Source organism: Carassius auratus, chromosome 33, assembly GCF_003368295.1.
Source record: "Carassius auratus strain Wakin chromosome 33, ASM336829v1, whole genome shotgun sequence".
NCBI lineage: Eukaryota > Metazoa > Chordata > Actinopteri > Cypriniformes > Cyprinidae > Carassius > Carassius auratus.
This window is the reverse complement of record NC_039275.1, coordinates 3,813,963-3,840,266: the sequence shown is the minus strand read 5'-3', so window position 1 is coordinate 3,840,266 and position 26,304 is coordinate 3,813,963. Positions and strand designations below refer to the sequence as shown.

Genomic DNA, 26,304 nt, shown 5'->3' with positions numbered 1-26,304 from the left:
AACACAGCTTTTGTCTTCTCCTGATGTTCACTGATGGACTGGACTGTTGTGGATTATTGTGATGTTTTTATCAGACTCTCATTCTGACGGCACCCATTCACTGCAGAGCATCCATTGATGAGACACTGATGCAATGCTACATTTCTACAAACCTGATGAAGAATCAAACTCATCCTGATCTTGAATAACCTTAGGGTCAGAAGATTTTAAGAAAACTAAAATTTTTGTCATTTTGCTGAATTTGAAATTCAGTAAAAACTCTACAAAACGAGTCAGAATAGTTCTATTTCTCTAAACGAGTTACCTGCATGCTGCTCTCTGTTTCCTGAATGGTGTCCTGCACTAAACTCTGCAGGCGGCTCTCAAACATCCTGCTCTCCTCAATCACAAGCAGAGACTTGTCTCTAAACACACACAGGAGAAGGAAACACTCATGATGGAAACATGCAAATGAATGCAAAGTGTCTCATGATGCACTAGACTCACGCCTGCGGTACATCAGACGCTCTGTGGGACATCAGCGGGTGTGCAGGGGCCGGTGGAGTCCGTCCTCCGTCTGGACTGCCGCTCACTGGACTACGAACCTTACTCTAAAACACACACACGCTCAAGTCAAGCACACGACATCGTGCAAGTGCACACATGCATGCATACTGCAGTCGTAGGAGTAAGTATGCATACACAGGCCACTTTGAGCAGGTTCCACAGCTCCTTCTGTCTCTTCTCCTGCAGATGCTGAAGCTGTTTCTCGCTGCGAGCCATCGCACTCAGCGTCCCCTCCACATGCGGCAGCAGCTCCAGAACCCTCTGACGACACACCATCGTCTTACTGCACACACACACACACACACACACACACCTTTTATACATTTAAATGACTTATGATGATGACTGAACAGCGCGTTCCTTAACAGTAGACAGGATAAAGCAATGGAATATAAAGAAAACTGAAAAAATATCAAGTTAAAGGTACAAATTCCATACCAATTAGTTTATTTTCAATGCATCTAGGCAAAAATGAAGAGATATGAGTATCAACTGATTTGGTACTAATTTTTTAAAGGTGCCATATGCAAAAATTGAGGTAAAAATATCCATAACATGACCTACACGCATCAAAAGAATGAGAAGAAATAAGGGCGATGTTGTCATTAAAAAAATGTCAAGTTATAGTGCTGCAGAGATATCAACCTTAATTAGCATTAGCATTACTAGCCCCGGCCCGACAGGTGTCGTAATACCAGTTTCGGCGGTATGCCGGCAACATAACCACTAGCCAACCTGCAATACATGAATAACTCGCACGGCTTGTGGGCGTGTACTTGAACCTGATGTCAATTGTGTGGAAAGTACAGCACAGTACTTCATTTCAGTTCAGGGAAGAGAGCGTCACCCGCTACAGGGAAACAACCGCGCTCGGAAACACAAATCAAATCCGATAAGAAAAGGAGCCGAACCAGAGTAAACATCGGCACTGCTTTTAATCGCTGGAGAAAACTGATGGACCTTAAAGAAATGAGGTTCCACTCCGAACTTGCAACATTTCTTTTGGATTGGTAAGTAAGATGCTGTTAGTATTTCGCAAGAAGTTTGTTTTATGTTTGTGTATTTGTTTTCGGGAAGTTATAACATAGAAATGTATCGAAGGCTGTTCGATAAACGTGCTAATGTTTGTTAGCGACGGCTAACCGTAGCTGCGTTTGATAATTAGCTAGCTATAACTTACCCTGCTCTGTCTAGTCTGTTGGTCTCCGTGTCCTCTGAATGCTGTCTGTCAAATTAATTTAATTCAAATAATGTGTGTATACAACTCAAAATGTAATATGAACAAAACGAATAGGAACAAATTGACTGGTAAAGGTGAAGGGGAGTAGCTTGAAGATGTCATGTTTCAATATCATTTGACATCACCCAACGTTCCTCTGGAGGCAAAACGTCCTCTTAGGCTTCGGCTATGGCTGTAGTGTTGTTGTGAAAGTAGGGGCGGAGCATAGAGACTATGCCGTTTCTCGTTTGTTACTCTAGAGTAGACCAATTCACTTTATTGAGGCATACTGCCCCCATCTGGTATGGAATGTGGAGTATGACTTGTTTTTTTTGCCAAACATTACAGATGGCACCTTTAAAACCTAAAAAAATATTAAGTCATAAAGTGCTTTAGGAATTGAAGCTGGAAAGCAGCTCTACAGAAGACTATAGTGTCATTATTGAGTTCATGCTTATTAAGTATATTTTTAAGTAAAAAAATAAAGTAAAACAGTATCTATCCAAGTAAATATGGCTAATGAAAAGTTATTAATAAAATGAACAATAAACAAACATTACACATAATAGAAAAAGTGCCAGGTTTATTTGTATTTTTCAGGTTTTTTTCTTGTCCCTCCATTGCTATTGTACGATTCTTAGTTTATTGAAGTTCAGTGGTAGAGCATTGCGTTAGTAGTGCAAAAGGTTGTGGGTTCGATTCCCAGGGAAAACACATATGTCCGGTCCCTAAATTTCTGAATATTGCATGCCCAAGGTCAAACCAGCTTTACTCAAATGAAACCGAGCTCATATATCACAACCCATCAAAACAGGGATAGGTTGTCTACAGAGGGGTTTATAATGAAATCTGATTAAAAATCACACAGAAGCCGACCTGAGGTGTGTGTAGAAGTCCCGTAACTTCCTCTCGTAGAACTGCACGGCCTGGACCACCAGTTTGATCACTTCCTGACAGTCGCCCGTCCTGCGCTGCTCTGGAGACATAACGAGACTCTGAGATCCAGTGACGGATCGGGACCGTCTTCTTCAGGATGCGTGTCTTACCTCTGGGTTTCTCTCTCAGTTTCCGGAAGAGCTCCATGGCCTTCACCTCACTGCAAACACAACACGGGTGAGTTTGAGCACATTATAAATCTGATCATTTATGTCATCCAAAATGTTGATGTCTCTCTGTCTTCAGTCGCAAAGAAATGAAGATTGAGGAAAACATTCCAGGATTCTTCTCCTTATAATCGTCTTCAACAGGGATCAATGGGTTTAAGGTCCTAAGTGCTGCTTTAAAGCGCTCTACACAATCCCAGCCGAGGAATAAGGCTCTTATATAAAGAAACCATTCATCATTTTATAGAAAAATAAACATTTATATACTTTTAAATACAAATGTTTGTCTTGCACTTGCTCTGCGATGCACATCCACAAATTCACGCGTGACGTGAGCCAGTGCAAGATGAGCATTTGTGGTAAAAAGTAAATAAATTATTATTATATATATATTTTTTGATCGTTTCTCAAGATATGACTCTTATTCCTCGGCTGGGATCAAGAAGAGCTTTTTGAAGCTGAACTGAAACTGCAATTTTGATGTTCAGCCCCTTGGTCTCCATTGAAGACCATTATATGGAGAAAAATCCTGGAATGTTTTAATCTGGAAGTGAATGATCCTTTAATATAAATCCTACTGCATCACGTTTGAGAGGTTTCTAAATGATCAGTATGATATAAACCTGTCGTCTGATTGATAGTTTATCAAGTATGAAGTATTTTAGTATAATTGTACAAACGTTCACCTCCAGCTCAAGCTTTTTGCTTTAAAATCTTTTACAGCTTTTATGAAGTAAACGTAAGAACATTTATTTGTTCATCTCTAAATCATTATATTGCACTGCATTATATTTCTTGATCATCATATTAAGCATTTAAATATAATCTCTCTTCTCTCTCTCTCTCTCTCTCTATATATATATATATATATATGATTATGAATGTGTTTGTGATTTACAGCGTCTCTAAAGCCTCTCCGCTCCTCCACGGCTGTCTCTGTAGGTCTACAATATCAGTCTGAAGGGTCATCGTCTGTTCCTCCAGCTTATTAACGTCTTCTGTCTGACACACACACACACACACACACACACACACACACACACACACACACACACACACTTAAACATACGGCTACAGCAGCATAAACATCAGCTATGATCACTTCGACGATGGACAAGCATGAAATCACACAGGTGCTCTTCTCACCTGTCCACAGTCCAGGGCGGTTTTCTCCATTTCTCTCCAGACACTCAATAGTTTTTCAGAAGCTGGAAAGCGTGTAAACAACACACAACATGAGCGAATCAACACTTAGTGTTCACTCACTCTGAAAGTAATGCTAGACAGAATTGAGCGCCTGTGTGTTTAGTTGTCAGATATTTGTTGCATGGAATCACACGATCTACTACTGCTATATCCCAGAATGCACTGTGCTCAACCCGACCTCTATTCCCAATCTAATCTATGCAGTGAGACAAATTAATAGGACAGGATGTCAAGTGCTTTATTTTGTAATAATAATAATACATTAATTATTTGGAAGGATGTTAGTTTTTTATATAATAACAATAATAATAAATAGATAAATAAAATGAATTAATTAATGATTTGTAAAGGATATCAAGTGCTCATTTTAAAATTATTATTATTATTTGAAAAAAGAAATCAGGTGCAAATTTTTTAAATAATACATTATTTGGGAAGGATATTATGTGCTTATTTTTTAATAATTAACAAATTATTTGGAAAGGATATAAGGTGCTTATTTTTTTTTATAATAATTATTTGGAAAAGGACGTCAAGGGCTCACTTTTTAAATAATACTTAATAATAAATAAAATTAATTATTTGAAAAAAGGTATGTTTGCTTAATCTTAAAAAAAATAATAATCGGAAAACATATAAACGGCTTTTTAAAACAACAATAAAATAAACAGATTTAAATTTATAATTTATAATCAAGTGCTTTTTATCTACCTTCCTAATTATTTGATTAGAAGTTAATATATATATATTTATTTATTATATATATTTTTTATGTAAAATTTGATTCAATGACTAAATAACTATTTTAATTTCTAAGACCGTAATTATACGCCCCTCAATGAATGAAACATGCAAAACAATGAGTTCTTTATAATACTGTCTCACATACTATTATACACTAGTGGTTTACAGTAAACACTGCACCATATCAAAGTCCTTTCAGGCAAGTCGTGCCACTCGGCCGCCATCTTGGCAATGCCTCCAGTCCGGGCAGCTATTTCAGCAAGGGTTTTTAAACTGTGCGCATATGTCAGTGGAACCAGACAATAGGCTTAAATGTTTCCCGGCTTGACTGTTAAAAGTAGATGATGGGCTTTCCAGCGGGAGAGGTGGGACATGTGCACACAACTGCCATCTTTGCCGTTAAGGGTTTATCTTATATATATATATATATATGTGTTGAGGATTGAGGAAGTGACATGTCTCTTATAAACTGTCTCTGACCGTATGCAATAAGCAGTACACTAGTATTTGACTCTGATACCGATGCCCGTCGCTCTCTGCTCCTGGTATTTTTCGATGTCGATGTGCAAACTGGTGCTGAAGAACTCCAGCTTGGCTTTTAACCTCTGGTGCATCGACACCATCTCGTTCTTCTGCTTGGACAGTGTGCCATTGTGTCTGAGGAGACTCATGCTGGAACAGAGAGAGAATGGGTCACTCACAGCCTCTCGCATCAGCGTTCACTCTCACAGAGCACTTCTCGTCTTACATGGCCACTTTCTGTCCTTGCTGTAGTCTCTGCCAGTCCTCCCTCAGCACACATGCTTGACCCCAGGTGCGTCTCTGAGAGATGTAGGGCAGCAAGCGATTGTGCTCGTTCTCTACACCACAAAACACACATCAGTTTAGGACCCTTTTTATATACAGTGTATGTTATTGTGGGTGCTTTAAAATGCCTTGAATGATTTAAGATAATATATTAGGAATAAATTCAAAATGTTTTGAGAATAAAATCTGAATACTACGAGAATAAAGTCGAAATGTTTCGAGAATAAATTCGAAATACTACGAGAATAAAGTTGAAATGTTTCGAGAATAAATTCGAAATACTACGAGAATAAAGTTGAAATGTTTCGAGAATAATGTCGTTATAGGCCTACTATGAGAATAAAGTCAAAATGTTTCAAGAATAAAGTCGAAATACTACGAGAATAAAGTCGAAATATTACAAGAATAAAGTGGAAATGTTTTGAGAATAAAGTTGAAATACTACGAGAATAAAGTCAAAATGTTTCAAAAATAAAGTCGAAATACTACGATAATAAAGTCGAAATAATTCGAGAATAAAGTCGAAATACTACCAGAATAAAGTCAAAATATTACGAGAATAAAGTCAAAATATTACGAGACTAAAGTCAACATAATACTTAGAATAAAGTCGAAATACTACGAGAATAAAGTCAAAATATTACGAGAATAAAGTTGAAATGTTTCAAAAATAAAGTCTAAATACTACGAGAATAAAGTCTAAATGTGTCGAGAATAAAGTCGAAACACTACGAGAATAAAGTCGAAATATTACGAGAATAAAGTCAAAATACTACGATAATAAAGTCTAAATATTACGATAATAAAGTTGAAATATTACGAGAATAAAGTTGAAATGTTTCAAAAATAAAGTTGAAATACTACGAGAATAAAGTCTAAATGTTTCGAGAATAAAGTCGAAACACTACGAGAATAAAGTCGAAATACTACGAGAATAAAGTCAAAATATTACGAGAATAAAGTCAAAATACTTTGAGAATAAAGTCGAAAAATCAAGAGAATGAAGTCAAAATGCTACGATAATAAAGTCGAAATACTACGATAATAAAGTTTAAATATTATGATAATAAAGTTGAAATATTACGAGAATAAAGTTGAAATGTTTCGAGTATAAAGTCGAATACTACGAGAATTAAGTCGAAATACTAAGAGAATAAAGTCGAAATAATACGATAATAAAGTTGAAATATTACGAGAATAAAGTTGAAATACTATGAGAATAAAGTCGAAATACTACGAGAATAAAGTCGAAATGTTTCTAAAATAAAGTCGAAATACTACGAAAATAAAGTCGAAATACTAAGAGAATAAAGTCAAAATATTACGAGAATAAAGTCAAAATACTACGAGAATAAAGTCGAAATATTTCGAGAATAAATTCTAAATGTTTAGAGAATAAAGTCAAACTACTAAGAGAATAAAGTCGAAATATTCAAGAATAAAATCGAAATACTACGAGAATAAAGTTGAAATTTTTCGAAAATAAAATGATAATAAAGTCTAAATATTACGATAATAAAGTTGAAATATTACGAGAATAAAGTTGAAATGTTTCAAAAATATAGTTGAAATACTACGAGAATAAAGTCTAAATGTTTCGAGAATAAAGTCGAAACACTACGAGAATAAAGTCGAAACACTACGAGAATAAAGTCGAAATACTACGAGAATAAAGTCGAAATACTACCAGAATAAAGTCAAAATATTACGAGAATAAAGTTGAAATGTTTTGAGAATTAAGTCGAAATACTACGAGAATAAAGTCGAAATACTTAGAGAATAAAGTTGAAATGTTTAGAGAATAATGTCGTTATAATTTTTTTTCAAATGTCGCACTAAAACACCATCGTAGAAATAAACTTCAGATTCTAAACAAAAAAAATTGTGAATTTTGAAAAGTAAATTCTGACTGTTTATAACATCTTGCAATAAAATAGTAACTCACGGACGAATCGGATGTTCTCAGGCAGGACGCGCGGCGTAAACTGAGGCTCGTAGCTGTAACACGAACGGTCAAACAGGAAAACCAGCGGCTCATCGGCCCGCCGAGTGTCCATCATCTAAACAACACAAAACAATCAGGATGATACAAACACAGAGTCAATAAAATCAGCTTCAATTCAAAAAAGTTTATCGTTACATCAAACGCACGCTATAATCGATTGCACACTGCATGACGCTGTTGTGCAGCTCAAGCGCAAGCCCCGCCTCCAGCAGCAGCTCCTGATTGGCCGGAAGAATGTGAGTGTCCTGTGTGATTCGCTCCTGCAGGGATGCCACGTTCTCATGCGGCTGCACCGAGTAGCTAAATATCTCAGCAGAGGTCATGTTGAGCACGTGGACCAGCTGAGAAGACAGAGACGGTCGCATCAGACATGTTTCCACGCCACACTGTGACTGACGAGAGATTCAGCCTACCTTTAGATTCAGAATCCGGCTTAATTCATCGAAGCAGAAACAGGAAGCTTTCGGAGAGTCTTTGCCAGCCTCTGAACTGTTTTCTTTATTGTCCTCTTCTGAGTCTTTGACCCCGTCCTGACTGTCTTTGCTCCGCTGTATTAAACATTTGCCTCGCTCTTTAGGTGACCATCTCAGCATCATTTGTAACCAGCTCTCCAGTTCACTCGCTAACAGTCTGAAACACAGTTAGAGGAACCACATGGGCTACATTGTGATGAATGTGTTAATATCAGGGTCGCTATTAGAACGAACTAAAACTAAAAGCATAAAAACATTGTTACTTTAAACTAAATAAACGTTAGCTAAAATAGAATATAAAAAAAAGAAATCATTATTATTATTATATTATTAAAAAGTAAATATATAATATAAATACTATATTATGAGTACTAAAATAACTAAAACTAAATAAAAAAATAATAAAATGTAAAAATATATATTCAATAAAAATTAACTGAAATTAAAGTGAAAACAGAAAATAATAATCATATAGTACATCAAGGGTACTCAATATTTCGTAAAAAATGATTGACTTAGCTATAAAACTTAATTTAACTTAATTTTAAGTGTCATCTACTGTAAATCTGCTTTATAGATGAAACTGATGTTGTGATTTATAAAAATACTAATAGTAAAAAAAAAAACACAAATCCAAAAAATTATGAAAACGAATTTCTGAAATTGAAAAACATTACAACATTTTACTTATATATCCCTATCAGTTGTTTTGAAGTAATCTGTGTTGTATTAAGAGCTATAAAAAAAATAATAATTGTACCTGCTTATTAGTTACTAAATGTTACTGATTTAAAATTCATTTAACTATGATATTTATATTCGGTTGTTGTAATCCAATTGGAAAGGGAAAGATTAAATTAACCAATAATATAACAGCCCACTTTCATGATCCAAACAAATACTGATGGATAAAATCAAGCCCTGTTCTACGTTTCACATTATAAATAATGTCATTTAACAGAAATGAGTGCATCGTTTAATAACACTGTTTCAAAACCTCATTCTCAATGACCGATCCGCTCGTTTATGTGGCCTCGGGACTCACTTGTTGAGGTTGTGAGGGTTCGGGAGGTGTTTGGAGAATCGAACTTCTCCCGTCAGATCCTCATAAACCACAATATCATCCAGTCTTTTCTGCTGCAGCTTGCTGTGCCTGAGGAGAAAGAGAAAGAGCAATGCAAGTTCAAGCGAAGCACACGCCCTTGATCTTTCTCATATGGAGCACAGCCAATCATAGTGCAGAACTCTCTGGAATAACAAACTGTCGAAGCAGAAATATTATCTTTACTCAAACATGAAATATTAGAACTATAGGGTTTAATGTAGGTTGCATGGAGCATAAGAACTCTGGCTCGAGCTGTCAGGCCATGACTTATGAAAAATATTTTAGAAATCATGTCATTTCCTCACATCTGTATGTCGGACTAGCTCTGTTACAGTTTACCTTTTTCTCAGCATGTTTTATTTAGTTAGCAGGATAGGAAGCCAGATGCTGTAAAACTCTATGTTTCCAGGGCAATTTGACTTTTATGGGGATATTTAGCTTTCTTTGAAGAACTTGGAATGCCGCAGTCTTTGGAAAATTGGGATGTGCAAGGAAGGCTTGTGTGGTTTATAAACCTGGAAAAGTCACATAAATGAATACGAAAGGAATATTTTGTAAAGAATTTGTGACGCTGGACCACAAAAACCAGTTTTAAGTGTCAATTTTACGAGATTGAGAATTATAAATCATATGAAAGCCGAATGAATGAGCTTTCAATTGATGTGGGGTTTGTTAGGATCGGAAAAATATTAGAAAATCTGGAATCTGAGGATGCAAAACAATCTAAATATTGAGGAAATCATCTTTAATGAATTCTTAGATATGCATATTACTAATCAAAAATGAAGTTTTGATATATTTACTGTAGCAAGTTAACAAAATATCTTCATGGAACATGATCTTTACTTAATATCTTGATTTTTGGCATAAAAGATAAATCGATAATTTTGACCCATTTGGCTATTGCTACAAATACACCCCAGAGACTTCAGACTTAAGTTTTGTGTTCCAGGGTCACATTTGACTAGTTATTCCAAGCTTCAAAATGAGAAACATTCGGCTCTTAAAATGTCTGGAAAGCTGTGATTTCATGAATAGAAACTAGGTGTTTACACGTGGAGTTTAACACCAATCTAATCGAGAAACGTCCAGTCAAATGTAAAATACAGCTGAGGGAGTAAACACCATGACACGGGTTGCCAGTTTGGTAGAAAAGGCCTGAATCCTGTGACGCACTCAAACACCAGTGTCCCAAAACTCCAGTAATCCACCGCCACTGTATACTTCTGCTGCTCTAACAGCTCAGGGGCCTTAAAGAGAGAAGACAGAGACAGAAAGTTCTTTATATCAGTATAGACGAGAGTCAATGAGAAGTCTTGCATTTTGCACAGATACCCACCAAATACTGCAGCGTCCCAACAAACGATGTGCACAGGCTGCTCTGGTCCAGCTCTTTAGCGTAACCCAGGTCTATGATCTTATGAACCAGCTACAACACAAAAAGATGCATGATGCAGAAATGCATTTTTAATTTAGCAATAAAAGATATAAAAACAGTGGCATCTAATTATTATTTTTTATCAGTGAATGTCTCTGCACTCACTCGTTTTTCTCCCTGTTGAAGGATGATGTTTTCTGGTTTGAGGTCTCTGTGAATAATCCTCATCCCGTGGAGGTACGTCAGTGCTGAGGCTAGAGAGAGATTTTTTAATTAACAACTCAAATACGGCTTTCTTAAATGCTCATGTACTGGTTATATTTACATTTTTATGAGATAATAAATACAATCTGCTCAGACAACTCATGCATTTCAGTGTGTGTGTGTGTTAATGTTGCGGTAAAAAACCTCAGTGTGTCTCAAACATATGTCCAGGTATAAAATATCAACAGCTTAACTCATTTTTTAATGCACCATCTTACGCCAATGCATTTACACTTTTTAGGAACTACTAGAATTAATTCATAGTGAATGCATATTAAACATTAAGTATTTAACATTGAGAAAATGAGACACTCTACTTTTAAAGGGACAGTACACCCAAAAATAACATTCTGTCATCATTTACTCAAACTTTTTTTTGTGGGTTTTATTATTATTATTATTATTTTTGCCCTATGACTTTTATGTTCTGTAGAAGAAATAAAACCATTCAGATTTGGATCAAAATAAGGGTGAGTAAATGACAGAAATGATATTTTTGGCTGGATTATTCCTTTCTCAAATCAAAACCAAAACTCTCACTGACTGCCAAAGTGAAAATATTATGTTACTACGATAACACTGCAGTGACTAAAGATCATTTGAAATATCACATGGTTCATTCATGCTCGGACTCATACCAGTACGACTGAAACTTAAGTGGAGCACAAAATGAGAATATATCTTGCAACTAAGTTCCTGTTTCTCAGAGCGTGTTCTTCTAAAAACAAAAGACCCCAGAAATCACACTTCTCTCCTAGAGTTTCAAAAGAGATCTCAATGATGTCTGTGCTCAGATTTACCAAAGCACCAAAAAATTCCACTTTTCTGGCTAAAATGTCATGCAATGTCAGACTCTTTCTTTCGGGTAATGTGAGTCAGATTTGGTCTGATTCATACTGTCCAGGAAATCTAGGTCAAATATTTGACTCGGTTTATATCCTGGCATTCACAAGACCAGATCCGACACAAACTCAGCTTCAGCAGAGACGGCTCGCATGTGTTCACCTGCTCATGTGATGACTGGCCATCTCAAAACTGTGCTTATGAACAGCTGGTTGTGTTATTTTTGGGAATAACACTGGATTTCCATCGGCTGGTGTGTGTGGACTCACATATATCTTGAATCAGTGTCAGCACAGCAGTTTCTCTCATGCCACAGCAGTTCTCATGCAGGTTCAGATACTGGAAATACAGATTATTTTGATGCAAGCATGCAAGTGAATAGAGCTGCACGATTACAAGTGCAATGTAAAATGTGCAAAAAAAACAAAACAAAAAAATCAGGCTTGCTGTGGTTCATGAGTCCCTTGTTTGTTCTGATCAGTTAAAATTATGTTCTTCAGAAAAATCCTTCAGATCCTGCATTTTTTTTTTTTTTTTTTTCTGGCATATCCTTCATATTTGAGCCCTTTCCTGCAGCGACTGTATGATTTTCCTCACACTGAGTGAGTGTAACTATTATTAACACAACTATTATGTGGATAATTCAGATAACAACACAGATGATTAAGAATCAAGGGTATGTAAACTTTTTTTTTTACGTCCAGTTTTTACGTTGTTTTTCTTGTGGACTATATGTAAACATCTGTTATGGGAAATAGTTTATTCAGGACAGTGTTATATTAGTTATGCATGATACAGGATTTCTGCAGATATGTAAAATTCTTTTTATAATGAGAGCTTTTTATACTGAAGGCTTTATATTTATATATATACATGTGTGTGTGTGTGTGTGTGTGTGTTTGTGTGTGTGTGTATATATATACACACAAACTGTAAATCATCAAGGCATCACTGAATATTTAATGATCCCTGATTCTGGATCTTGTATTTTTTCAATAGTACACTCTTAGAAAAAAGGGTTCAATGGGGTTCTATATAGAACCATAGGGTTCTTTACTCAACTACAAAGAACCTTTTATGCTAAAAAGGTTCTATAATGACAAGAAAGAACCCAGATTTTTGGAGAAGAAAATGAAATAGCACTCTTCGTGTGATATTGATTAACTACATAAAATTATATAAATATATACATTTTCTAACCCCAATATCTTGAATTTTGTGATTATTCACATGCATTGAATACACCGAATAATGCAGTGAAAGAACACACTCAAAATGCACACACGCACTAGTATGACTTCATTATGAAACTTCACATTAGCCTTGATGTGTGCACTTTTTAGGCACAATTTGTTTAGTTTTTGAATATAGTTGATACTGTTAAAAGGCACATCATTAAAACAAAAAATACGAGTTCACATATCACACCTAAACACGCTTGGAAAACTTAATTTGAGCTAGCTACTAAATTAGTTAAAAATGCCTATCCATACAGCTATGATTCGCGATTCCCAAACTGACTCAAATGATTCGCGATCCCGCATTGAACTCCCGAAATGACTCAAATGATTCGTGAACCCGCTACGAACTCCCGAAATGATTCAAATGTTTCGCGATCCCCAAACTGACTCAAATGATTCGCGGACCCGCTTTGAACTCCCGAAATGACTCAAATGATTCGCGAACCCGCTACGAACTCCCGAAATGATTCAAATGATACGCGATCCCCAAACTGACTCAAATGATTCGCGGACCCGCTTTGAACTCCCGAAATGACTCAAATGATTCGCGAACCCGCTACGAACTCCCGAAATGATTCAAATGTTTCGCGATCCCCAAACTGACTCAAATGATTCGCGGACCCGCTTTGAACTCCCGACTCAAATGATTCGCGAACCCGCTACGAACTCCCGAACTGATTCAAATGAATCGCGATCCCCAAACTTATTCAAATGATTTGCTGACCCGCTTTAAACTCCTGAAATGACTTAAATGATTCGCGATCCCGCTACGAACTCCCGAACTGATTCAAATGATTTGCGATCCCCAAACTTATTCAAATGATTCGCGATCCAGCTCCGAACTCCCGAAATGACTCAAATGATTCGCGAACCCGCATATGTGCCAGTGTTTAAATGTCTGTAGAGAAACAGAACTCTGCTGTAATATCAAAGTAGATGTTTTAATTACTTTTCTCACTCGTTTTAAACAACAGCGTTTATTTTCATCCAACTTCAGTTTATTTCCAGGTTTAAATTATTTCTGATTCTCTTTTAAGAAATCTTTGACGAGACTGCTATTGCTTCATTTTGACTTCCCACCTTTGAAAGATTTGGTTATTTTTCATTCATAAACGCTGGCCTTCGTTTGTGGACTCAATTTTAATAAAACCAGCAGAGATAATATGACTGTAGACTAGATTTGTTCCTGTATAGATTTACATTTAAAATTTTAAATACAGCTACAATTTGTAATAATACATGTGAAGTGATTCAGGGATGTTACAGTTTTTATCAAATGCTTACACATTAAATCTTTACTTACAGATTACAGATCCTGAAAGCTGTCACTCAAACAGAATTACACACCAAATCTGCAAAACCATGCACTTATTTATCAGCCTTCAACTCAGTTTTCATAATTTCATAAAAAAGGCAAAATTGCATTTAAAATCTGAATTAAATGATGTTCATGCATATATATATATATATATATATATATATATATATATATATATATATATATATATATGTGTGTGTGTGTGTGTGTGTGTGTGTGTGTGTGTGTGTGTGTGTCATGTTTGAGATTTTTATTCGATCCAGTGACAGTAAAACTAATCACCATTCAGGTAAAAAGTTAACTTATGATGTTGTTCCGATAATATTGTGGATCCCTGAACTAAATAAAAATATCATGCAATTTTTATGACCCCTCTTATTTTGTTCAAATCATTTGCAGATTCTGCTTTTGAGCTGAACTGTTTATTTAATATGGCTATAAAATATGATAAAATATGGGGTCAATACTAATATTTATGGCTGACTTAATGTCTTCATTTTCAAACTTTGAACCCATCAAACATTTATTTTGACTAAAAAACCCTAGAGAGCCCCTGAAGCGTCTCTTTTGTTGATAAGTGCTTTTTATTACAAATTTGGGAAGATGGTTGGTGCATGCTGTGTTTCCAAATGCAACCAGATGCAGAGAAGGATTTACTAATTTACTAAACCGAGTTGCTATGAATAATGAGCTGCTCGTGTGTAAATGAACACAGTGCCACGCTTCACTCTGAAACATGCAGTGCATTTATTTATTTTGATTAATCGCAACCCTACAACTAAATTATTTGAATATTCAAATACTATGTTATCACTATGCTTCATGTCCAAAACCCCCAAAACACACACCTTGCGTAGGTCTCCTCCCTGGCAGTACTCCATGGCCAGCAATGGAAGGTCATTTATGGCCAGTTTCTGGAGCTCTTCTGGAACGTCTCTCGCTGCCACCACATTCATGTGATTCAACCTGCGAGAAGAGAGACGCTTCATCATAACGTGCAAACAACAGAGACCTCAATGCACATACAAGCCCCTCATAATGTGGCTTACATAATTTTATTAAAAATGTGTTTGTAATATTCAGACGGCTGGCCGGCCCTCGTATAAAACACACGCTCAGGACAAAGAGGAGTAAAACCAGATGAATTCCAGGCACCATAACAGGACAACGCCAACTAAAACTATCATCTGTGAACATAAACAGATCGGTTTAACCTTCACAGGCAAACATCATTTACAGAATTACTGTAATAACAAATATTAGGTCTCGAGTAAAGAGGAAAGTGAATGTGAATGTAAACGATCCGCTAATTTGTAAAGCCCAAACTGCACAATAAATAAATGTATAGAGCTTGGCAACCGACGTCACAGCGCAGTGCATTCTGGGACGTAAAAAGGAGGGCGCCACCATTTTGTGAGGCCACACAAAAATTTATCAAAACAATGTTGAAAAGTGGATTAAATGAACGAAATGTACTATATAGAGACAAACTTCTACCGGACGCAAGAAAACGGTACCTGGAAAAGATGGCAATGATCGGAAATCTGGATCCATATGAGGTGCCTTCAAGAGAATGTACTCGAGACCCCGACGATTTACCTCCTCTGACTTTTCCAGATATTTTTGTATATTTAGTATGTGGTGTGAGTGCTTATACCGAGGCTCAATTTCGTAATTTTAAATCTATGGAAGCCCACGTTCAGTTCACAAATGGCTGGGTCCATGACTTGGAAGCCTACAAATCGCCGAGTTGTGAAAACACCGTCGTCCGTACAAAGGTGAGTATCATCTTGCTTACCTACCTGCGATCACAAATGACCTATATATTATATACAACAATCTAAAAACATGTTCGTTAAATTATCTTTTTTTTAAAAAACACGGTGTCTCGTTCCTTGAATGAATAAGGTTTTGAACGAATTTAAGAATCGAGTGAGCCAGTGATTTATCTGCCCATTCAGATGGACAATTTTCCTGCCTCCCAATGTGCATACTATCTAGCCTATCTGCCCTAAATAGTATTGATCGTTTTATTGTCATCATTATTTATCCATGATGGGCCTAAACTAGGCAAGGTTTTAGCACAAAAGCACATTTAGCAAAATATTGTTTAATTATCAATATTGACAAAAATTCCTCCATTTCAGGCCCAAGAAGGAAAAAAGAGAGCTTATAAATAATAGTTCATTTAATAAGGCTACTTTTTCATTAAATGAAAACCTTTTTAAAAAAAATTATGTGAAATTAGCAACAGGAACCAAATATATATAATACTTTTGCCCACTGCTCTTTTCATTTACTGTTGTTCTGTATGTACACAGGTTATGCACTCACAGCGATTGAATGAGCCTCCTCTAAAGCCCTGGGTCATTGTGAGCAGCGCTGGAAAGGTGGAGTGTGCCCATTGTACCTGCATGGCAGGGATAGCTGAGACCTGTACTCATGTAGGTGCTCTCTTGTTTAAGTTGGAGGCAACAGTTCGAATTCGTGGCACAAAGACTGTCACTGATGTGCCAGCATACTGGGTTTTGCCCAGTAACTTAAGCAAGATTCACCCAGAAGTGGGATATAGGATCAACTATACCTCCTCAGTTGCACAAAGGAAGACATTAGACCAGCGAATAAATATGCAGCCCACAGCACCAGCCATAAGGAGTCGGGCACAGAAACTGAAAACTCCTCCAGGTAATCTTGAAGCTTTATCCCCGCTTCTTGATACGTTACTGCACCATAGCAAGGCTGTTGGTTTGTCAGGGATGGAGAAGTACTATGCCCAATACACACAACACACAGCTGCTGCACCATCCTCTGCTTTACCTCCATGCCTGGCAAAATCCCTGTATGATGAAAGCATAGATGCAAGTGACCTGTCTGCTGTCCTGCTGGCCTGTGAGAAGCACATAAATGCTGTAAGTGTGACTGAAGAGCAGGCAGTAGCTGTAGAAGAGTACACCAGGCAACAACATCTGTCATCTGCATGGTATGATTACAGAAGCGGAAGAATTACAGCATCAAAAATGCATGCAGTATATGCCACCTCTCTGGAGAGGCCATCCCACACAGTTTTTACGCAGGTGTGTTACCCACACATACAGCACACAGTATCAACTGTTCAAACCAGATGGGGTATCAGTCATGAGGGGGATGCTAGAAAGGCCTACACTGAATCCAGAGCTGCATCTCACACAAACTTCAAAATTGAACCGTGTGGCTTTATAATTAACAGTAGCTTCCCTGAAATCGGAGCGTCACCGGATGGCCTGACTATGTGTGAATGCTGTGGGAAGGGCTGCCTGGAGGTGAAGTGTCCTTTCAAGTATCGGTCCTGCAACATCCAGCAGGCATTGGACATGAAGGACAAAGACTTTTGTCTCCAGTTGTCATCAGACAACCTTCAGTTGAAAAGACACCATCGCTTCTACACACAGATCCAGACACAAATTTTTGTCACCCAATCAAATCACTGTGATCTTGTTGTTTGGACCGAAAACGATTTCACAGTGGTGCGTGTCTTTCCAGACCAGGAGTTCTGGGAACCTCGTCTACAGAAAGCACAAGAATTCTTCAAGAAAGTGTGCCTCCCAGAACTTGTTGCAAAATATCACTCAAAGGACATGCAGCCTCATGTTCCAAGTGAAAAAGAGCAGTAGTAAAGAAGTGGCTGTTGTTCATGAAAGAATTGCACTTAGGCCTACTCAGTTAAGAGTTGTTTTTTTTTTATGTTTTACTTGACTCAGAGTATTAGCCTGTTACTTGAAAATTGTTACTTGAAATTCAGTGTTTCAAAGTAGTTCAACACAAGAAGCACAAGAAACAAAAACATTTGCAGGATCTTTTTTTTGTATTAAAAAATTTTTAATGTTCAAATTGTCATCCATTTTCATCTGAAGTATTTAATGTACAAATAGCATACCATGTTCATTCTAAAGAAGGTACACACACCCCAAATACAAACATGCTCAATATCAGGAGGGTACCACACATTCACACACACCAAATTTCTCCAGGGGTCTTTTTACCATTTAACATGCACACTTTTCTGTTTCATCTGGCCTTACAACAACACTTGGACACATGTTAACTAGAATACAACAAACATTTACTATTTTATCAAGAAGGGTAAATTCTTCATCCTTACAGGGAAGCAACAAACTAATTGGTATGGTGTTATGTAACAGTGTGTACTTATTGCGCAAGCTACCTATTACCCTTTCTACATGTATCCTAAGGTGTGCTATAGCACGTGTGTCTTCCACATCCTTAGCATCAAGTTGACATCTGCGTTTAGTGAATGCAGGAATTTTAACTTCCGCACACATCATTCCCACACTGTCTTTAATATTAAAGCCTCTGTCTGCTAACACTACATCACCAGGCAACAGTTTGTTAAGAAGCCCACAATTCTCGGTTATGTGCTTGTCAGATGCTCGTCCCCCCCATCCCTTAGAAATAAATGAAATTAGGCCTTGGGGTGTAATTCCTATCAAGTATTTCATTGTGTGTGTACCTTTGTAGTGGGAAAATGATTGTGCACGCGCCATTAAATTTGACGGCCTCTCTGTACGTATTTCAAAACAGTCAACAATAATCGCAACACGCTTTCCAAAAGCTTGCAGAAATTGAGGTGGCATTGTGGCTTGTAAACAGTGCCGCTCAGGCCAGTACAACAAGGGAGCGAGGCGTGCATACAGCACATCTATGGTGTCTGCAAAGGTAGCAGAAAGAGTTCTACGTGACACATTAAAAATGTGTGAAAGATGCTGGATTGGAAGATCAAGCCTTAGACGAATGAGTGTCAGTAAAACCATTTGAAACTGTGACAGCTTCTTTGCAACTGGCAGGAAGGGCTTAACAGTAGTAAACATTGAAAACAAAATTGCAAAACATGGAAGTCCCGTATAATATCGTACCTTCTCTGTATTATCTTTGAAAAACTCTTCATCCATCTTTAATTTGTTTAACTCAGACCTAAGCTCCCTATTTTCTTGCAAAAGGCGTGTTACTTCTGCACTGCTTTGCTCACAGAACTGGCATTCTACTCTTAGTCTCTTAGCCGCTAGTTGGTCTGTTTCTGTCGTTTCCCTGTATTCTTCCTCTTCCACAGCTGCCTCTGCTTGATCCCTATATCCCTCTTCTTCTGCATCTTCTCTCTCATCTTCGTTCATGATGTTTTGATCATTGTGGCCTCCTCCCTCAGATTCTCTCAAATGATGTCTATGCTGTCTGCGGGCATGCCGATCTGACACTGTGGCTGTGACTTCAGAGTGACCCAGGTGCAGGGCTGGAGCCCAGTCTGGATGAGACTCATCCATCTCATATGCTGGTTTACCTTTGGGGAGACAAAATTATCCGAATTGAATCTAAATATGGCAAACAACAGTGGGAATGCTATATACTTCAGTTCCAACTTAACTCATGTGGTAAACAATACTAACAGGTGGCACACATACAAATGTTAAGAGAATTTATCGTGCTTCAGTCATAGTGATCAAAAATTGGTCTCTAGATTCGGCTGGATTACCCCTCAGACATTCTGGGTGCTTTTTTTGATCACATTCATTTAGCGCACTTTATTTGAACTAGCCTAACTTAGCTTGCTCACTGTGCCACAGTGTCGACAGAATAGTGCTTAAGTTACAAAATGCAAAGGAACCTAAGACTACTCCACTCGGGAACAGAACAAAATAAGAACATATAATCATTTGCTAAGTGAAGTTTATTTACTTACCCGAATGAAAATGCCTGGAACACACTTTCAGTGATCGTGGGATGTCTGCGAAGTGTATGTCCGTGCGTCTTATGGCGGATATCCAGGCCATCCGTCTCCGCTTGGTTACATCGGACACACGACTCCCTTCATTCTGTTTCCAGGCCGGAAAACAATAAAAAGAAAGTCCGTTGTCTAATTTTTTGCCCCTTCGATCGTGTGAACGGACCTTACATCCAACGACACAACATGTTCTTCCCATAGCTACGACTTCATTGGCGCGTAACAACAAGTGGCCTCACAAAATGGCGATTTTTCCCATCAGCCACCGCGGCGCTAGATCAGTGACGTCACGCCCCCAACCCCTATTGCCTCCCAAAAGAAAGAATCGACTCTGAACAGCTTAAACAAGTCATGAGTGGTTGAAATAGTTTTTTTTTTCCAACTGAATCGCAGCAGTACGACCCAATCTCTTTTGTGCTCCCATCATTTTACTGACGACTGCATCTATAATCTCGAGGAGTTCAATGTGGGATTCACAAACGCTTGCTCTTGAGAGATGAATCAGTGTCTGGTTTGCTTCGTTGATAAATGCATATTTTGAGAAAACTAAAGCATTTTTTTGTCATTGCATGCATTTAAACCTATTGTAGGAGACTCCCAAAACAATATTAGGAAGTTTAAGAATGGCATAATAGGGGCACTTTGAATGGAAATTCTAACTGCATCTTATTAATGTTATTGTGAACGTTTCATTTTTGCTAATTTTTTGAGCCTCAATCTTCTGCAAAACATCATTCAATATTTAATTTTTTTTTCAGTTGAAATTTACAACATTCCTTAAAAAAAATATTGACTTGAAAAGTAGCACTGCATCAAATTGTATCTTGAATAAGATTGTATCTGCACCCGCATGCTTGTTTAAAGGGGTCATGACCTGAAAGAGAAATGGATTCGTGATATGATGCAACAGCACACGCGTCTGATCTACAGTAGATGTGAAAGGATCACAAGGAAAGCAGTTCAAAGACTGTTTTCATAACTTACACTACAGTGTCATGTAATCTTGTGACATCCTTTTGGTTCTGCTGATGGAGTGATACTGTGTTTGCATCTCTTTGGTATTTCCTCTCCTCCTTTTACATGCATGTATCAGTGGGCGGAGCTAAACAGGCACTGATGTAGAAGCAGGTGTTGTTCTTCTCCTGTGGAGGCGGGGCTTAGCCACACTATTAGGTCATAAAGTGGCACATTCCAAAACAAGTCGTTTTTTGTTTCTGAGTTTGAATTCTAATAAAAGCTGTTTTTAGCCTAACGAGAAAGTTTTGAGTTTTAAAACTCACAGGATGTTTTTATAGTACATTGAAGTAAATTCTTCCATCGCAGTAAGTCAAAATACACTCATATTAAAGATGCATTCATTGAAAATCATTACAATATTTTATGTAGTGTTGCTTTTTGTTTCAAGGTGACCAAACCAGTGCTCTGAAAAGAGAAAGATCCTTGTTTGAAAAAATAAGGCAAAGATTCATCACTAATGGTATGTTATCATTACATGGGTTACGGAGCACACGTCACTGTCTACCACGCTCTGACAATCACTGCGCCTTGGTGAGTTTAATCTAACTGCGTACTGTTTTGACGTCAGTTTTATTTCTGAGCAGTTGCCAGTACAGTCAAATCCACTGGAAAACATGATGGGATTCCTTTCCCCCCACAACAAAAGGTCATTTCTGAGACCCATTACTGATATCATCCTAATTAGAGGATGATGATCACTGAATGTGTGCAATAGAGAAACTCAGTTGGCCTGGGTGTGTTCCCCCAAAAACATCTGTGTGTGTGTGTGTGTGTGTGTGTTTGTGATCGCTGTGGTTTGGCTTTAAACACTGAGCTCTACAAAATTGTGTTTTGAGGCCAGGTTTGAGGCTCACACCAAGTCTGGGGACAGCCTGCTATAAATCAGAGGAAACCAACACATCCCCGAACCCCTCGCTCTCGTCACACAACCACAGAAGCCTGGTTAACTGGAACAATCCATCAGATCACACCGAAACGTCACAGAAACACTCACACTGTGACACGCAGTGAAATATGCATGCATTTTAAACAGCTCTGGGGACAGTTTGTGTGCACAATTGAACTCTTTTACAATGCATAGGTTAAATATAGTAGGGCTGCATCAACTAATCAATAAAATAGATTATTATCGATAATGAAAAACATCAACAATGATTCTCATTATCGATTAGTTGCACGTATAACTAACAGCGTTGGTGATTACCAAAATAATTGTTTAGCTCTGTATCGGTTAGACCTCCAATATGCATAAGCTTTTAAGTAACAATACTAAGCTATTTCTATTTCTATAATATAATTATAGCTGTTATCTGTGAAAGAAAGGCAGAAAAAATTGTCAAGTGCTTTATAGTGTTTTTTTATTCAGACACCCAATTAGTCAAAAAGTACATAAACAATGCCAGCAAGCATTCAGTCTGTTATCAAAGGTAAGAGAGGTAATCTGTTATAATGTGAATAGATGCTATTTAGTTGTTTCAGTTTGTGATTAGTCCAAAAATTACAATAACATTTTTAGAATAATTTTTTTTTGGCAGATTCCTAAAATATTTATTAGGTGGTCTAAATTGTTAAGCACTGTATGTTTTCATAGTATTCAGTTAGCACATCTGTTTTAAGGTCTTTGGGCAAAATGTGGAATAGTGTGATTTTTGCCAGTAAAAGTTTAATAATAATAAAACATAATAATAATCGGTTTTAAACCGATTAATCGGAAAAAATTATAATCGGACAACTAATCAGTTATCAAAATAATCGTTAGTTGCAGGCCTAGAATATAGCACCTCTGGATTGTTCTGGATGATGAATTCTTCAATAGTCAAGATCTATAAAAACCCCAGTAGTATGACTAAGGGTTAACTAGACATGGGCTTTGGTCATGCTACGATGTTCTTTCAATATAAATACCATTGTGTGATTTTGAAAATCATTCAGTGATGTTTACCATTACTGTACCATGGTGCTTTTTTCCACTGAAAGAACCCAAAGACTGGTCTATAAATATAAAATATAATATAATTATTATATCAAATATATATAAGATATGGCAAGACTGCTCAATTAATAAAAAAAATCATAATCAAAAATATTTTGGTCAATATTGAGAATGTGATTGTTTACCACAATTACACAGTGACTTAGGAAACATCACCTTTATTATTATTTTTTTTATTTATATAGTGCTTTAAACAAAATACATTGCGTCAAAGCACTGAACAACATTCATTTGTAAAACAGTGTCTCAATAATGCAAAATATCAGACAGTGCACTTGCACATCATGCATTTACTGAATAAAATGTAATTAAAAATGTGGATTTGGTTTCCCTGAACTAAATATAATTAAACTTATACTTATATATATATATATATATATATATATATATATATATATATATATATATATATATATATATATATATATATATATATAACAAAAATGCAAGTTAGAAATAAATAAAATCTAATAAAAGCACACCAGTGGACTTTTGTAAAATCAAGATTATTAAAAGTGCAACATGAAATACAATGGCCAGAATTCCCCAAAAACTATCCATGTACTTTCTTCCCTGAGTTGAATATCTCCGGTTGTCAGATGAGTCAGAATGAAGAAACAAATACAAGCTGTGCACAGAAGATCACCGACTAGGGTCAGTATTTCCACTAAATAATACATTTTCTCCAACCCCAGTGTATACCCCTCGAACACTTGGAATATACAACATGAGTTGCATGAGACCATTCGGAGATAATTTTTTATTTATTTATTACTTTTTTTAATGAAAAGTCTGATTTCACTGCTATAATATGAATGAGTGTATTTTTTTTAGTTCATTTTGTTTGTCCATTAAAAAAAGAAGGACAGTTGCATAAAATGCTTTTGCTAATCTTACAATTTAGTATTTTTTTTTTTAAGTAAGTTGGATAAAAACAAAACATTGGTCAAATTTAAATCTGAAAGAACTAATAACAAAATATTTATGCAACATGGTAAAAAATTATGGCTTCATTTGAATTTTTGGGTGAAATAACACTTTAAACTCAAAAATATCTGACAAAGACGGTACATTGAAACAACTGTCCCTGGAGAGCCTTCAAAAACTGGATAATATTTCTTTATAATAGTTTGCATGTTTTCACACCCAAATACGCCTTAATACAATAAGCAGTTTCCAATAAACAACAGGACATGAATACAGCCACAAATAAACTCACCACTAAACCAATAACAGGAGGAAAACCTCCCAAAAAAACCAAAGATGCACTTGCTACTAATTTAAGATGAGCCTGAAAGTGTTGTGACGGCACAAACCACTGCTGTGGCCGCAAGACTGGCTCACTTTTTACTACTGTGGTGTCATAAATTCACCCCTCTTTGTTTTGCTCAGAGCTTTTGTTCATAAAAACATATATAAATAGCCGAATAACAACGGAAGGTTTCGCATAGTCGAAAACATTAAAAGATGGTAAACACAGAAGAGATTCAGTGGGAGAAGGACGGAAAAATACTATGAAAATTATGCTTTTTCTTTAAAGAAGCATCTGCCATGACGTGAAAACCTACATGACATCAGCCAAAAAACACAGGCGTATTCATTACTAGAATTACTGTTGATAGGTTATTATTTCATCACCAGGAAATCCACTGACCATGTTTGTAGTCTTTGCACCAAAAACAGTATTAGATTGTTATTAATGTACACGTTCCAGCCTCTCTGACGCTGATCAGACTTCAGTGTAGATGCCTCTTCAGATCTGTGTGTGTGTGTGTGTGTGTGTGAACTGTAGTGATCTACAGAAATCAGGAATTTGACTCTGGACAGGATATGGATATGAACTCACCTCTTCATGATCTGAATCTCTAAACTCCATCTGCCTTTATTCTTGTCGCTGAGCTCCTGTCGGCACTGTTTGATAGCGATCTGAACACTGCTCTCCTGCTCACACACACACACACACACACACACACACACACACACACACACACACACACACACACACACACACACACACACACACACACACAGATAAACCAGCACATGTTAGGAGAAATGTGACACAAAAGGCAAATTCATATTTAAAAATAACACTACCATAGAAAACTAATTATATGAAAATTATTAAAAAAACATAGAAGTTTGTTTGTGGTTCTTTCTTTGCAATAAATGACAGTAATATAATATTACAATCCAACCGGTTTAAACTCAAAACGATCCAATAAATGCCACTTTAATAGTAATAATATTTTTTTTCACAATGCATCTTGCTTATACTAAATACACAAAAACAAGCAAAATAATGCATGGGAAAAAATATAAAAAATACAAAAAAAAAATTATTTTAAGGCATTTTCATGAAACTGTAGATATTTTATTATTAAAACAAGATTTTAAAATGCATTAATATTATTTTAATCATTTATAGCAACATTCTGAGTAACAACAAGTTGCATTGTAAATAAAATATATTTCCAGAATCATTGCAAGTTTTATAATGTCATTATTAGTGTCATTTATCGCAAAGAAAGATGCCACAAACAAACGTTGCAAGCAAAACTTTTAACATACATGGTCACACTTTATTTTGGGGACCACTTCTCACTATTAACAGATTATTAACTATGACCTTTGCCTCATTTAAATCATAATTTGCTGCGATAATGCAGAATAAGGCATTAATATTTGTTTTATAAGCATTAATAAAAAGCCAATATGCAAGCTAATAAACAAATAGTAAAAGTGAAAATAGGTTCCTAAACTGAAGTGTGACCACACACACACACACACACACATTTTTGTAAACTGATTAAACTCTCATGAGGGTGAAATGATGTATCTGTGACACTTGGAGCCCAGTGTGAGTTTACAAGCACAATAAATGTATGATATACGACATGTTTATGAATGTGTGATGAATAAAGTGAAATCCAGAGAGGAATTTAAAAAGGTGGCACTTTAATTTCCTACTTCACTTCCTTTAGTTCACTTCTCTCCTCCAGACAGGAATCACGCTGACATCATGAGGAAACAGGAGAAAGAGAGGAACCAATGCCATCAGAAAAAAAAAACAAAAAAAAAAAAAAACAATGCCATCAGGTGAGTAAGAGACCATGATGCACTGCACTTAGTGAACTCAATCTCATCACATCAGGAGTCTTTCATTAAGTGCACTAACAGCTCCAAACCTCTGCTTCTGCTCTTCATTTATTATGATTTTATTGGATTATTCAAGCTGGTCTCAGATGTTTGACGCTCCAAACCACACTGGT

The 26,304-nt window shown here is 36.6% G+C and overlaps 3 protein-coding genes across 7 annotated transcripts in view; 1 reads left to right on the top strand and 2 right to left on the bottom strand.

The window, feature by feature from the left end:
- LOC113052773 (inhibitor of nuclear factor kappa-B kinase subunit beta-like) overlaps nt 1–26,304 on the bottom strand; it is a 34,282-nt gene that overhangs the window by 1,076 nt on the left and 6,902 nt on the right. For all 4 annotated transcript variants that reach the window (XM_026217206.1, XM_026217204.1, XM_026217205.1 and 1 more), the window contains 19 exons: nt 24,879–24,973; nt 15,101–15,218; nt 11,963–12,032; nt 10,752–10,840; nt 10,548–10,637; nt 10,334–10,458; nt 9,149–9,256; nt 8,044–8,260; nt 7,777–7,971; nt 7,571–7,685; nt 5,567–5,678; nt 5,339–5,490; nt 4,015–4,076; nt 3,767–3,870; nt 2,812–2,861; nt 2,642–2,741; nt 682–829; nt 487–590; nt 305–404 (listed from right to left, as the gene is read on the bottom strand). In XM_026217206.1, the coding sequence (XP_026072991.1) occupies nt 305–404; nt 487–590; nt 682–829; nt 2,642–2,741; nt 2,812–2,861; nt 3,767–3,870; nt 4,015–4,076; nt 5,339–5,490; nt 5,567–5,678; nt 7,571–7,685; nt 7,777–7,971; nt 8,044–8,260; nt 9,149–9,256; nt 10,334–10,458; nt 10,548–10,637; nt 10,752–10,840; nt 11,963–12,032; nt 15,101–15,218; nt 24,879–24,973 (2,154 nt within the window). The remainder of the gene's footprint in view (nt 1–304; nt 405–486; nt 591–681; nt 830–2,641; nt 2,742–2,811; nt 2,862–3,766; nt 3,871–4,014; nt 4,077–5,338; nt 5,491–5,566; nt 5,679–7,570; nt 7,686–7,776; nt 7,972–8,043; nt 8,261–9,148; nt 9,257–10,333; nt 10,459–10,547; nt 10,638–10,751; nt 10,841–11,962; nt 12,033–15,100; nt 15,219–24,878; nt 24,974–26,304) is intronic.
- On the top strand, nt 15,615–18,044 carry LOC113052775 (uncharacterized). The gene is made up of 2 exons (XM_026217212.1): nt 15,615–16,030; nt 16,574–18,044. Exons 1-2 carry the CDS (start codon nt 15,695–15,697, stop codon nt 17,900–17,902), a joined length of 1,665 nt encoding a protein of 554 aa, XP_026072997.1. The 5' UTR covers nt 15,615–15,694; the 3' UTR covers nt 17,903–18,044.
- Nucleotides 18,126–20,293, bottom strand: LOC113052776 (uncharacterized). 2 transcript variants are annotated; one of them, XM_026217214.1, is made up of 3 exons: nt 19,981–20,293; nt 19,075–19,581; nt 18,126–18,786 (listed from the first exon to the last, which is right to left on the bottom strand). In XM_026217214.1, the coding sequence occupies exons 1-3, from the start codon at nt 20,219–20,221 to the stop codon at nt 18,275–18,277; spliced, it is 1,260 nt and encodes a 419-aa protein (XP_026072999.1). In that variant the 5' UTR covers nt 20,222–20,293; the 3' UTR covers nt 18,126–18,274. The 2 variants fall into 2 exon arrangements, with proteins under 2 accessions (XP_026072999.1, XP_026072998.1); XM_026217213.1 differs by having other exon boundaries at nt 18,128–19,581; nt 19,981–20,291.

What these genes read in the sequence shown, in the direction of transcription:
- LOC113052775 (XM_026217212.1), top strand. Translation starts at nt 15,695, where the DNA reads ATGTTGAAAAGTGGATTAAATGAACGAAATGTACTATATAGAGACAAA. An exon ending in ACACCGTCGTCCGTACAAAG is followed by an intron (nt 16,031 to 16,573) that starts GTGAGTATCATC and finishes GTATGTACACAG; the next exon opens with GTTATGCACTCACAGCGATT.
- LOC113052776 (XM_026217213.1), bottom strand. Translation starts at nt 20,221, where the DNA reads ATGGGAAGAACATGTTGTGTCGTTGGATGTAAGGTCCGTTCACACGAT. An exon ending in TTCCAGGCATTTTCATTCGG is followed by an intron (nt 19,582 to 19,980) that starts GTAAGTAAATAA and finishes GTCTCCCCAAAG; the next exon opens with GTAAACCAGCATATGAGATG.